This window comes from Hippopotamus amphibius, chromosome 14 (genome assembly GCF_030028045.1).
Source record: "Hippopotamus amphibius kiboko isolate mHipAmp2 chromosome 14, mHipAmp2.hap2, whole genome shotgun sequence".
NCBI classification, from domain to species: domain Eukaryota; kingdom Metazoa; phylum Chordata; class Mammalia; order Artiodactyla; family Hippopotamidae; genus Hippopotamus; species Hippopotamus amphibius.
Genome location: NC_080199.1, coordinates 79,794,129 through 79,806,700, shown reverse-complemented (window position 1 = coordinate 79,806,700; position 12,572 = coordinate 79,794,129). Strand labels below are relative to the sequence as shown.

Genomic DNA, 12,572 nt, shown 5'->3' with positions numbered 1-12,572 from the left:
CTTCCTCGGTCACCGCGGACTGAAGGACCCCTTCCCTTTTCTGAGGGCCTCCCCAGCTGCCCTCTGTCAAGGCTGGGCTGACCCCGAGGACACTTTCCACGTCCTGCAGCAGCCGACCCCTCTCCAAGCTGAGGGGTGAGAGGAGGATGCAGAGGTCTGCGGAGACCCGCTACTCCAGCCTTGCGCCCACAGCCTCCCCAGCAACCTGCCCCAACCACTTGTCAGACCACCCGGACAGAACAGAATCCCTGAGCCGGTGGCTTCAGCAATGGGCTCATCTTTATTGAGGGAGTGCATTCCTGCCTCAGCTGTTTGATTGCAAATCAGCCTCTTTAAAAAAGCTTCCCGCTTCCATACAGCTCTGGCCATGCCCAGAAAGCAGGGAAAATACATTGCACAGTGAACACGTCCCACCCTAAGAGCCATGACAGTTCATAGACTCGTCAATAGACCACACAAAACAATACCTACAACAAGACAGAGTAAGTTCAAATATTAGATACTTATGGCAAGATTCTAAATCTAACATCATGTTTTCCAGGTAAGGAAGACCAGTCATTATAAAAATAGTTTATATAAATTCAAAGTCAGAACTAAAACATTCAATCCTATAAAAATATCTCTTCCTAATAAAAGTATCAATTTCTAGATAAGTGTTCTTTATTGATAACAGTTACACCCTTAAATTTTCAGGAAATACCCCCATGTCAGACGGTCCACTTAAACCCACATGTAAAAGTCACACCAAGGCCTGGTGGTAGAGACAGACCACATGATTGATTACGTGCCACTTTCGTGGCCCAATTATTCTACAGAAAGTTAACTCAGGTCTCTAGAAATTAAGAAAGTCATTTGTAAGGACAGAGTCTCAGCTGAGAGCCAGGGTGCCGGGTCGGCCCTGCCTTCGGGAGAAGACCCCGGCTCTGCGACACGTCCGCCCCGTGTGCCGTCAGCCGTTTAACTGGGAAAGCCTGTGATGGCGTTCTGCCCGCTCTCAGAAATGAGCTCATTCATTTCGTTCTGTTTACTCTCTTTGAGGGCGTGGTTGGGGGCATGTCTGTGCTTCTGCGCTCGCTTCGATCGCCTGAAACACACTCTGAGCAGCAGGTAGCACAGCTCGGCCACGTTCAGCAGCATGCAGGTCACAGACGCGGAGACCATGAAGACGGTGAAGACGGTCTTCTCCGTGGGCCTGGAGATGAAGCAGTCCACCGTGTTGGGGCAGGGGTCGATGCCACACTTCAGCACCCAGGGCAGGTGGTACCCGCTGTACAGGATGTAGAACACGTACATGAAGGCGGCCTCGAAGATGACCCGGAAGAAGATGCTGCCGGTGTAGGTCCACCACAGCGAACCCTCGATGCGGACCTTCTGGCTTTTGATCTCTTCGATGTCCTTAAATTCGCTCTTCATCTCTCCCTTGATGAACTTCCTTTTCTTCTCGTGTCTGTAGTAGGCCACGTGCATGGCCACCAGCAGGGCGGGCGTGGACACGAAGATGAGCTGCAGCGCCCAGAGCCGGATGTGGGACACGGGGAAGAAGTGGTCGTAGCACACGTTCTTGCACCCGGGCTGCAGCGTGTTGCACACGAAGTCGGCCTGCTCATCCCCCCACACCTCCTGGGCGGCCACCACGAGGATCATGACCCGGAAGATGAAGAGGACGGTCAGCCACACCTTCCCGATGCTGGTGGAGTACTTGTTCACGCCCCCCAGGAGCGCCTGCAACGCGCCCCAGTCCATCCTGCCGCTCTACTCCTGAACAGGCGAGAAGTAGCACAGGGTAGTCAGTGGAACATTCCTTCTTTATAAAACTGCTGTTATGTTACAGACGGGAGACCACCGCTCTGGGGACACCCTTTAAACGGCTAGTAGGTGGCTTTCCAGGAGGGAACACCCTCTCTGAAGACACTCTCGTGCTCTCGTGGGGGCTTCCAATCAGGACCACACGTCAGGCTGCTTCCCGACCCTAACCTAGGACCTCTGGCAAGCGCACTGGTCTCCAGGCTCCCTGTCCTCCCTGTCCCGCTTTGCCCAAGGGAGCACATTCACTACATGGTTTTCCAAGAAAAAAAAATCTTGCATTGGAACGACACAATCTGCTTTACTCAGCAGACTAAGAAGGGAAAAAAGAAACCAAACGTGTATCCGTTCACTTTGTACAATATACTTAGATCTACCTCTAGCGGGAACAGCATCCTCTGCGGTAGTCTCGGCTTCTTAGGAAACCGAATTCCGTAAACCACTCAAAGAGCCTCCCCCAAAAGAGATCCACAGGCTTTTACAGAAAGTGCTGACTTTTCTCCCCTGGAATGGGCAGGGCTGCCCCCCTGCCCACAAGCACCAAGTTCACACCAAGAGCCCCGCCTGCAGCATGGGGCCCCCCGGGAAGGCTCTGATCCAGCGTCCACGGGGGAAGGGGCCTCGACGTCTACAGAAACTCTGCACAATCCAAACATGCCCCTTCTGCGTTGCCACAGCAGACCAAAGAGTTGGTCAGTATTCTGCTCAGAAAAAAGAAGAATAATGGACCCTTTGAGAATTTTTTGAAAGTGAAAGACTGTCTCCTCAGAAAAACACGCTCACACAAGTACCCTTTCATGGGGAGGGGGCCCCAAAGGCCTTTTGTCAATCCCCTGGGGGCAGACTCTCTTGCACTTGAATGTGGGGTCAGGCTTCTCCCTCTCAGGCCGACCCCCGAGCCTCCCCAGGGTCCCCCACTCTGTCCACCGGCCGCCTGTGCGGCGTGGACCGGCTGCCCTCGGAGGCAGTGGGTGATAGAGGCGGCACCCAGGGGTGCCCAGGGTGCCCAGGCGCCGGCTCCCGTAGACGCTAATCAAGCCAGTCCTGTGCTATGAGAGGAAGCCCTCATTTTGGTTGCTTTCTGAGAAATCCGTCTTTTGCCCTTGGTTTGGCTTTTCGAGTCTTGGAAGGACTCGGGGTCTCAGGAGGCCATGCCTGCGAGGGGCCCTCCTCCGTCGTCTGGACGGGGCGGGGAGGTGGGCGATCGCTGGGCGGAAGGGGGGGGAGGCGAGCAGGGCTGCGGCTGGAATCGTCCACATCTCCTGCCTTTTTCTTTGGCCAGGACAGACGGAGCCCAAGCGCGGGGAAAGCCCTGCCTCCCAGCACGTCACCAAGGCCCGCTGCAGCCCCGGCCCCGCTCAGCATTCACCCAGGGTCTGCTGGACGCAGCGGTCAGCTGTCCCCTCGAATCCCCGGGCCCGGGCCCCGGCCCCCCCACGTCGCGAGGAGCTCGTCGCGTGTCCAGGTTATGAGTCCCGCACCCTGACGCTCTCCTGCAGGGCTGTTCGTGTCCTCCCCAGGAGCAGCCCCACAGACGGGATACGTGTGCCCCACGACACGGTGCCGGGAGGGCTCGAGAGCTCACAGGCTGGTGAGGAGCCCGGAGCCCGGGGAGCCCGGGGTCCCTGGGCAGCTCTTCACGCCCATCTCCAGAAAGACCCGTGCGTGGGTGGCGTCCGCCCGGCGGAGGAGTGGGGGCCGAGCCCAGAGGGAGCCCCGCAAGCAGCCGAGGGGCCGGGGGCACGCGTGGCGGGGGGCTCGATCCCTGTGCGCGTCCAGGACTCAGCGGCACACAAAGCAGCGTTTACAGACAGCCAGGTTTTCGCCTTTTGAAAAAAAAGAGCTGAGAAAAAAGCACAACTCTTCAAACACACACTCCTTACAGTTGTGGCTCCTCGTCCTTAACGCTTCTGATCGGGGCTGGGTGAGCGCCACGGTGGGGACGTGGGGGCCTCCGTCAGGAAGACGGGTCTCCGGCTCTGCGTCTGCCACCCCCCGGGCCTCTGACCCCACGGCCTAAAGGATTTCCAAGTCCATGGTAATATCTTTGACTTAAAAACCTCATTGGAGATGATGCGACGGTAGAATTAACTCTTAGCACCTGGTGGAAGCTGTCAGAATAAATCTTCCTAATTGTCACCCTTCTACTCTGGAAGCACCAGGATGCGCCCAGTGGGAGGAAAAAATGAAAACCTTGATGTTTGAGCATATTTTACAGTGACTGCTCACCTGGGAGGTGCATCCTGTCTGTTTACAAGACGGAGATGTTCTTGGTTAACCAGTACACGCCTCCCACTGAAGTGTGGGGAACTCACCCAAGCAGCGAGGTTTTCATTTGTCAAACAAAGGTCACATTTTCTCCAACCCTCCCAAGTGCAGAGAATGTAAATTCTCCCACCAGTAAGAAGACTGTTTCCTCTCTGAGTTCTCTATCTTCAGCTGCCTGAGTAAGGCACCCCCACCTCCCACCAGGGGCCAGAGGCCACTGGCCTGAAGGAATTCAGAGAGGCTGATGTCACGGGAGAGGTCGGGAGGTTAACCTCTGCCCCCCCCCCCCCTTTCCAGAGCAGAATCCTTGACCCCTGCCCACTGGGGCATCTCCTTAAAAAACAGGATAATTATCGTGGCAGCAGCTTTATTTCTTTTGACTTTTCTGGACCCCCAATTCACACGCTCTATCAAAGTAGCAGAGCTGAACAGAAAATAATCTATTTTACAATACTTACTGACTTTGACTAAAACCCAGCAATTTGCCTTTAAAGAAAGAAAAAGAAATGAGAAGCCTTCTACAGTGTCTGTTTGCATCCTTCCGTGGCTCTTAGGGGGAAGCCTTGGGGTCTGGCCGCAGGTCATTCTCAAGGCTTCCAGCAGAAGCAGAGCTCACCTCACAAGTACTAGGAGACAGGCCGGGGGTGTGTACCCCACCCCCAAGCTTCCTGCCCCCAGGACTCTTCCACCCCAGGAGGGAAGGCTGGGCCCCCTTCTCCCTCCCCTGCAGGAAAGCCCCCGGGGGAACCTGTCAGAAACATTTTGGTGGCAGAAGATCTGAAGGCAAAGACCTTTGAAAATTACTTTCCAAAGTCACCGCCTCTGTTGACACCCTCACGATTAGTATTAAATGAAGTTCCTCTTTCCTTTCATGCTGCAAGCCGGCTGCAGCCAATGGGAGGAGATTTTCCAATAAAAAGTAAAATATTAACTCTCTTTGTGGACCAGCACGGTTTATTTTAACTGGTGCCTTCCTGGCTCTCTTTTAGGGAGAGAACAGGTTTGCTTGGCTCCTCTGCAGGAAGGTGGTGACACAAGCTCCTAGAGGCAAAAGCCGCCGGGCTGCGCGGCGTCTCTGGTCACGGTGGACACTCAGCTGCGGCCAAGTGCTTAGCTCTGAAAACAGGAAACCAGGGTCCTGACTTCTGATGAGACACAGTGTCAGGAAGAGTGATAAGTAATTCAAGTCTATTAGCATTCTGCCTCAGTAATATAATTTCTTGTTTTAAAGCTTCTTATACAAGAATTTAATCCTAACTAGTTTGCTTAATAAAGCTGTGTCAGTTCCACTGATGACAGAACCAAAGTGAAAGCCTCAGCATCGCGCAGCATCTGCCACGAGGCGAAGCCCTCCCAGGGTGTTACTCCCTCCAAAGTCATCCCCGAGTCCCTGGTGGACCTGAGGACAGAACGTTCCTCACTGTGTCCTCATGGGCTTCGGACGGTGGAGGAGCCCGTGCAGACAAGAGGCAATAAGGCCAATGCAGCACCAGCGCCCTGGGCCTCCCTTCAAGGACTCACAGCTTGGCGGCCAGAGAAGACTCAGGGCGAGGTTCCCTCTTCCGGGGCCGGCCTCCCCCGCACCATCCGTCACCAATCGATCACCCATCACCAGGCGCCAGCAGTGCTCAGCACCCCCAGGAACGGGAACCCGGGTGCAGCTTCCAGAGGGCCGTGAGGATGTGACCCGTGGAGGGGAAACTAGTAGCCTCCCTGGGGGTCCACGGCACGGCCCCGGTGGTAGTTTTTCTTGGTCCCCAGGACTGTTATGGGGCTGTCTGGACCCTGCCAGTCTCCTGATGCTCTGTGCTTCAAATCCACAGTAACATCAAAATAAAATCTTCAGCGTAGATTCTTTTCCCATCAAAACAGTAATAACAAGAATGATGACAGAGATGCCCGATCCCGAGCCCCAAGCCCCTTCCCTGAGCACCGAAACGGAGGAGGTGGAGTTTGAGGAATCGGATAGACTCCCTCACGCCCAAGTCAGCAGCCTAAAAAAAAAATCTTAAACTCTCTCCTTAATCTAGAAGAGTCTTTTCCTCGTGTCTCTGGAAATCTCAGGTCATCCAAGGGATGATAACTGATGTTTAAGTTTAATGACTCAAATATTCATCACCTGTCCCTTCAAAGTAACGACTAGCGATAAAATGGATTTAGGATTTATATACTTCTTCAAAATTAACGCAATAAAAATGAAAAAAATCCTGTCTGTGGAGTCTAAACATAAAAATAGACAATTCATAGAATTACATGTACTTTTTTTTCTTTTTGTCCAAAGTAAACTTTAACGGTTCGGAGCTATTACAAACCGAGATTCAATGTAATCATATGTCCACATGTGGGAGGTGTGTTATATAATGGGGTCCTCTGAATTAAATTCTTTGGTATTTATTAAAAGATACATTTAAAATTAAAACGTGTTCCAATTTGAATATATGTATATTAAAAATGTATTTAACATATACAATTAAAGTCCAAAAGTAACTGCCACAATTATTTAGAACCTAGACCCACAAAATATTTTTTTCAGGAAGGCGTATTTTAATACTGTACATGTATTTCTTATTCCATTTAAGAATTCAAAGCGTTAAAAAATGTGTTGCCATTTAGCAGTCCCTGTTCATTCAAGCAAACCTGGGTCCTTTCCACACATTTAGGTCCAGCTGGAGTTAAATGATCCTGGGAATAAAAACAGAAAAGCCCTCTGGGGACCCAGTTCATTCTCCTGGATCAAGGGAGTCAAACAAATCTTAACATGAAAATGAAGCCACTGGCAGGGTTCTGCCCTCACGGACCCGACGCTCGGGCCGGAAATTATTTTCCCACAATTTCATTCCACCTAACAATTTAACTGAAGCATGCAAACCACTCACAGCTCCCGAGCTTTCAGACTGCGCCGGGCGCCTGGCGAGGAGCTGCGGGTTAGAATCTGCCCCTCACCCTGTGGAAACGGTTCAGTCGGAACCTCTGCTGGTTCTTTTCCTTCTTAAAGCTCGTACTATTCAGAGAAGTAAAAGAAAAAGAGAAAGACGTTCCCATTTCCTGTACCAGACGTGGCTTTAAATGAAGACACTGCGAAGCAGCGGAGCGGACTGACATCGTCCGGGTTGGGTGTACCTGGTGCAGGCGATGGGGACCCCCCCCCCGTTATGTCACAGGCGTTCTCTGTGGAGGCTCCCTCTTCATCACCCCTTCCCCCCTGCCTGGCAGGGCTCCAACACCACCCCGGAGGCTCGCGGAACCGGGCCGCAGACAAAGCCGCAATTCTAAGGAGCCTGGCTGGGGCAGGACGTCTCCTTCTAGAACACTGGCCAGACGCGGCCAGAACTGGGGCAAGAAAAGCCTTCTGTGGCCTCAGCTCTGCCCAAGGGAGAGGGCGAGGGCCGGGGGCGCTGGCCCGGGTCCCTGCGCGGCTTCCAGGCCGCACTCACCTCCCACTCCGTGCTGCTCGCCAGGCAGGGAGGCCCAGGCGCTCCGAAGCACACGGCCGAGCCGGGGGACGCCGGGGACCCGGCTTCTCCGTCGGGCAGGAAGCACCTTCCGGTGCCTCCACCTTTCAACTGAGATGTGTCACCGGCGGCAACCACTGTTGTCCGGGGACCGGGTGGCTGTCACGTGCGGCTCGCAGGCTCCCGGCTTACGTCCTGCGGCCGCTCCGGCCGGCTGCCCCGCGCCCCCAGACGCGAGCCGGACCCGCTCAGGGACCCACGAAGGCCAAGAAAATCCCCACCGCAGCAGAGGAAGGGGCAGGGGCACTTGTACACGCGACGTGAGGCGTCTATAAAACCTGTTGTGCAAGTTAGGGGGACCGTCGGGGTAAACGTCAAACCGGTCCATCCTCGTTCCTGAGAGCGGGAGGATGCGGGGCGCGGGCGGATGCGCCGACCGCACCCCGCCCCCAGCCCGGCCCCCGGAGCGGGTCGCCCGCGGGGGTGCGGGGGCCGAGGGCGCGGGCGCCGCCGGCTGCCGACCTACCTGCACCGGCTGCTGGAGGCCATTCCTCCGCCCGAGGGGCCCCCCCACCCCCCGCCCCATCCCGGGCTCACCTGCTCGGCGGGGCAAAGGGCGCGCGCGGAGATCCGGGCGCGGGGTCCGGGGCGGGGGTCCAGGCGCGGGGATCCGGGTCGGGGATCCGGCTCTGGGGTCCGGGGCGGGGCGGCGTCTCCGCCGCAGCCCGACGCACAGGAAGGGCGGGCGCCGCGGGCTCGCGGGAGCGGGGCGGCTCGGCGGGCCTGCGCGCCTCGGGGATGGCCCGGCTCCCACCTGCGGCGCCTTTTAACCGCGCCCCACCCCGCCTCCGGCCTGACGCTGGGCGGGCGGGAGGCGCGCCGCGGGCGCGGGGGGATCGCGGGGCGCGGGGCGCGCGGGGCGGGCTGCGTTGGTGCCGGACGCGGCCGCCCTCCCCCGGCCCGCCGGGTGCCTCGCGCGCCCCTCGGAGAGCAGCCTGCAGGCCCGGGGCTGCGGGGCTCTATTCACCGCGGCCACGTCGCGGAGGTGAAGCGTTATTGGTCACGCCGGTCCCCTGCCACCCCTCCAGCGGAGGCCGAGCGGGCCTCCCTCGGCCAGCCCCGCCTCGCCGGCGTAGACCCTGCCGGCGCCCCCTCCCACCCACGGGTGGGCTCTGAGCGCCCAGGGCCGCCCCAGGCAGGGGCTGCAGGCCAGCGGGGTGGGAAGGTTGGGAGCCGCACAGGGACCCGGCTTTAGGGGTCCGGACCTGCCCCACGTCAGACTGGAGGTGTGTGTCTTGCTTATTCCACGAAATGGGTGGGTAACTGAGTCCCCCGAAGCGACGCTGCTGCGGGGGCCTCTTCTGGAAGGCACAGGGCTGCGGGTGATGATTGAGATGTGTCTTCAGCGTTGCAGAAGAGGAAACAAGACTTTACAGAGATCCTTCTGCCTAAATATTTTGAGGAGAAGGAGGTTCTCAGAGAATTGTCCCTGAAACAGAGAGGGTGAGAATACTGAGGCAGCCCCTGGAACACCTGAAGGTGGGGTGGAGAGACAAAAACCTGTTCCGGACGTTTTCACGGGGCAGACCTGCTGCCTTCGTGTGTCTGTGGCCTTCAGGGTCTGGCGGGTCCTCCCCTGCCCTCCAGAGTCTGGCACTTTCCCAGTCTCCCACTCCCCCAACCCCAGCCCCAGACAGACGCTCCAGCCGGGCACACACGTTGGCATAGTAAAACAACTCAATTTTAAAAGCAGATTGTAAACTTCTTTGGGGACTATAAGCAGTTTAAGCCCTTTTCGCCCTCCCACAGCACCGGGCAGGGTCCTCGTCGGGTGGACACAGCACATGCCGCTCCGGGCGGCTTTGCGTCTCAACTGGCACAGCCCGGCCGACACAGCAGCTGGCCCTGGAGATGGCTCCTGCTGCCGAGGCAGGACCACCCGCGTTCCGTGTCCTGTGGCGGGCTCCACGCGACACCGCCTGAGCGGTTATGCTCTGGACCAAGGCCCCTGTTCCGGGGCGGTAGCCTGGAACTAGAGGTAGCCTTAGGTTTGGTGATGAGGTGATGACTTTTTAGCTACAACGCCAAGGAAATGCAAAGTAAAACAGCAACGAGATACCACGACACACCTATTCAAATGTCTAAGATCCCAAACCATGAAAAGTCCAAGTGCTGGGGAGGGTGTGGGGAACAGGAACTCTCACTCGCTGCTGGTGGGAATTCAGATTTACAGCCGCTTTGGAAGACAGTTTGGCTGTTTCTTACAGAGCTAGTCCTACCATACGGTCCAGCCATCGTGCTCGTCGGTACCTACCCAAAGGAGCTGAAAACTTACGTCCACGTGAAAACCTGCCCACGCATGTTTACAGCACTTTCATTCATAATTGTCAAAACTGGAAGCACCCAAGATGTCCTTCGGTAGGTGATGGACGAATAAACCGTGGTGCAGCCAGACAATGGAATATTATTTAGTGATACAGAGACATGAACTATGGAGCTATGGAAAGTCATGGAGGAAACTTAGGTGCATGTGACTAAGTGAAAGAAGCCCGTCTGAAAAGGCTACATACAGCGTGATTCCACCTATGTGATATTCTGGAAAAGGCAAGGCTGTGGAGACGGCAAACGGAGCAGTGGTGGCCGGGAGCTGGGTGGCTGGAGGGATGGACAGATGGAGCACAGAGGAGTTTTAGGGCAGCCTGCTCTGCATGAGGCTGTAATGCTGCGTACACATCATCTTACATTTGTCCGAACCCGGAGAAAAAGTACGCCACCAAGCGGGAACCCCGGTGCACACCACAGATTCCAGGCGATGCTGATGTGTCCGTGCAGGCTCACCTGCCAGAACAAGGGTACCATCTGTCGGGGATGCTGGTAGTGGGAGAAACTGTGTAGGAGGCGGTGGTGTGTGGGAACCCAATATACTTTCTGCTCAGTTGTTTTTTTTTTTGTAAACCTAGAACTACTCTAACAAATAAAGTCTGTTAATTAAAAACTGAATAAAGTAAAGCCCTGGGCCCTTTAGCTTAAGATCTGGCATTAATTCACAGAAGAGTGTTCTGTATCTAGCAGCATTTACTCACAACAAACCGTGGAAATGTTGAAACAGCTTGTTCTCTTAATGGATGTGTTTAGTATCACACGGATCCCTGCAGTGATTTTCTTTCTCATTTGCTCAGTAAATAGGTGAGGACTCGCCTTGTTCCAGGCCTCACACGGTGCCCGGCAGCTGCCGAGCGGGGGTGGGAGACCCCGGACTGCAGCCCTTGGCCCCTCAGCCGCCCCCCTCCCCCCCCACCGCTCTCTCTGCCTCCTCTCACCCGCCTTTATGTCAGGGGCTCCAGGCTCAGGGTCGCTCCTGTGCAGTGTCTCTGTGGTGGCTGCTTGGAAAGTCTGGGGGCTTCTGACTTTCGCAGCAAACCCACAGAAAACGGGAAGGGAGCAGACCGCACACAGGGAGGCCTGGGTTCTCAAAGCATTATTTTTTGAGGGGCAAAGAGGGTTTGGAGACAGTTACTCATCTACTTGACAGCTACGCCCTGGGGCTGTGTGCAGACTCTGAGCTGACCTCAGTGCGCTGGGCTGTCCAGGCCCCGCCGCAGGACGTTGACCCAAAGCCGCGCTGTTTTACTCCTGAAGCTCCCGTGTCCGCTCACAGCTCAGACCGTGCAGGCAGCCAGCCCTCCGTCTGGGCTGGACGCAGCGCTGTGCCCACTCTGCTCTGGTCAGTCTTTGATGAAAACCTCTGCGTGGCTCGCGGGAGAGTCACCCGTCTCCTAGCCGACGACGCGGGTCACATCCTGGCCTGAGCACGTCCAGCCGGTGCCGGGGGAGCAGCCTGGCATCCGTGGGCCCACGACTCACACCCCTGGGTTGGGCGGCCTGGACGTGCAACCAGGTCGTTGCCACCTTGGAACTGTTTCCTCTTCCTGGGGTGAATGACGCCCCACCGCCGGTGGATGGGGACGCCTTGGATTTCCCTTGTGCCTCCTGTGCTCGTGTCCAGCAGCGCGAGGGCGTGGACGGTGTGGAAGCAGACTCGAAGTGTATTATTACAGGTCCCGCCAAATCTGACCCCACGGCGAGGCATGGGGGGAGGGGGGGAGCCTGGCGAGCCAGCCTCGCGCTCACCGGCCGCAGCCACGCCCCCGGCGGCCCTCCGGTCCCTGGCGGGGGTGGGGGACATGGCCTTGATTCTCTCCTCGGGTTCCTCTGCCGTCTCTGGTCGCATCTTTCTGGTGACTTTATTCGGGCCTTTCATTGGCTGATTCTTTCATCCGCATCCCTCGTTGAGGGTCCACGAATGGGGGGGCCTGGGGACAGGGCGCGGGCCGGGGGCTCGCGTGGGCGCCGAAGGGAGAGCCCCCGAGGTGGTCCCGCTGTGTCCCCGCCCCGCCCCCGCCCCGGGCGCCGGCCTCCCCCCCCCCCCCCCCCCCCCGGACCCGCCGGTGGCCGCAGGCGCATCGGTCCCCGCCCCTCCCCCCACGTGGCGTCCCCGCCCGCGTCTCTGGGTGACGCCGCTCCCGTGGCCTGGGTTTTACGCTCTCCATCTGCTCTCAGGGCCCAGCTGATGCGGCTTTTCCTGGTTCTCATGAGTAATAGTCACTTCCCCCAGAAGGTTCTGTGTGTTCCTTGTATTTATGTGATACTGAGAGTTTACCTACACGTGTTTATGGTGAAACATGTCCCTGAGGACAGAAATATCATTGCCTCTTCTAGTACCCAGCACCCAGCACCAGCACCCAGTACCCAGTACCTAGCATCAGCTTCCAGTACCCAGCAGTAGCACCCAGTACGCAGTACTCAGCAGCAGCACCAGCACCCAACATCCAACAGCGAGTACCCAGCACCAGCACCAGTGCCAGCACCCGGCACAGCAGCCCGTAAAGTGCCTTGTCCGTAGCAGGTTTTCAGGGAATTTTGTTAAATCCAATGAGCACTCACTTTCCTAACCTGAGTAATGGTTTTAAAGACTCTTCCATGATTAACAAATTATCTCTGCAGAATTACCATCTATGGGTGTGATGTTGTAATTTTTTTGCATGTAAT

At 56.7% G+C, this 12,572-nt stretch overlaps 2 protein-coding genes across 4 annotated transcripts; one reads left to right on the top strand and one right to left on the bottom strand.

Annotated features, from left to right (window-relative positions):
* Positions 1–244: 244 nt before the first annotated feature.
* GJB6 (gap junction protein beta 6) lies at positions 245–8,323 on the bottom strand. 2 transcript variants are annotated; one of them, XM_057707684.1, is made up of 2 exons: positions 8,121–8,323; positions 245–1,758 (listed from the first exon to the last, which is right to left on the bottom strand). In XM_057707684.1, exon 2 carries the CDS (start codon positions 1,741–1,743, stop codon positions 958–960), a length of 786 nt encoding a protein of 261 aa, XP_057563667.1. In that variant the 5' UTR covers positions 1,744–1,758; positions 8,121–8,323; the 3' UTR covers positions 245–957. The 2 variants fall into 2 exon arrangements, with proteins under 2 accessions (XP_057563667.1, XP_057563666.1); XM_057707683.1 differs by lacking the exon at positions 8,121–8,323 and adding an exon at positions 7,506–7,794.
* LOC130835823 (collagen alpha-1(III) chain-like) lies at positions 6,943–10,532 on the top strand. Of its 2 annotated transcripts, none has more exons than XR_009049047.1 (2): positions 6,943–9,026; positions 9,333–10,532. XR_009049047.1 is itself a non-coding variant. In XM_057707682.1 (2 exons), the coding sequence occupies exon 1, from the start codon at positions 7,951–7,953 to the stop codon at positions 8,776–8,778; it is 828 nt and encodes a 275-aa protein (XP_057563665.1). In that variant the 5' UTR covers positions 6,943–7,950; the 3' UTR covers positions 8,779–8,809; positions 9,333–10,532. The 2 variants fall into 2 exon arrangements, 1 of the variants encoding a protein (XP_057563665.1); XM_057707682.1 differs by having other exon boundaries at positions 6,943–8,809.
* The last annotated feature ends 2,040 nt before the right edge of the window (positions 10,533–12,572 follow it).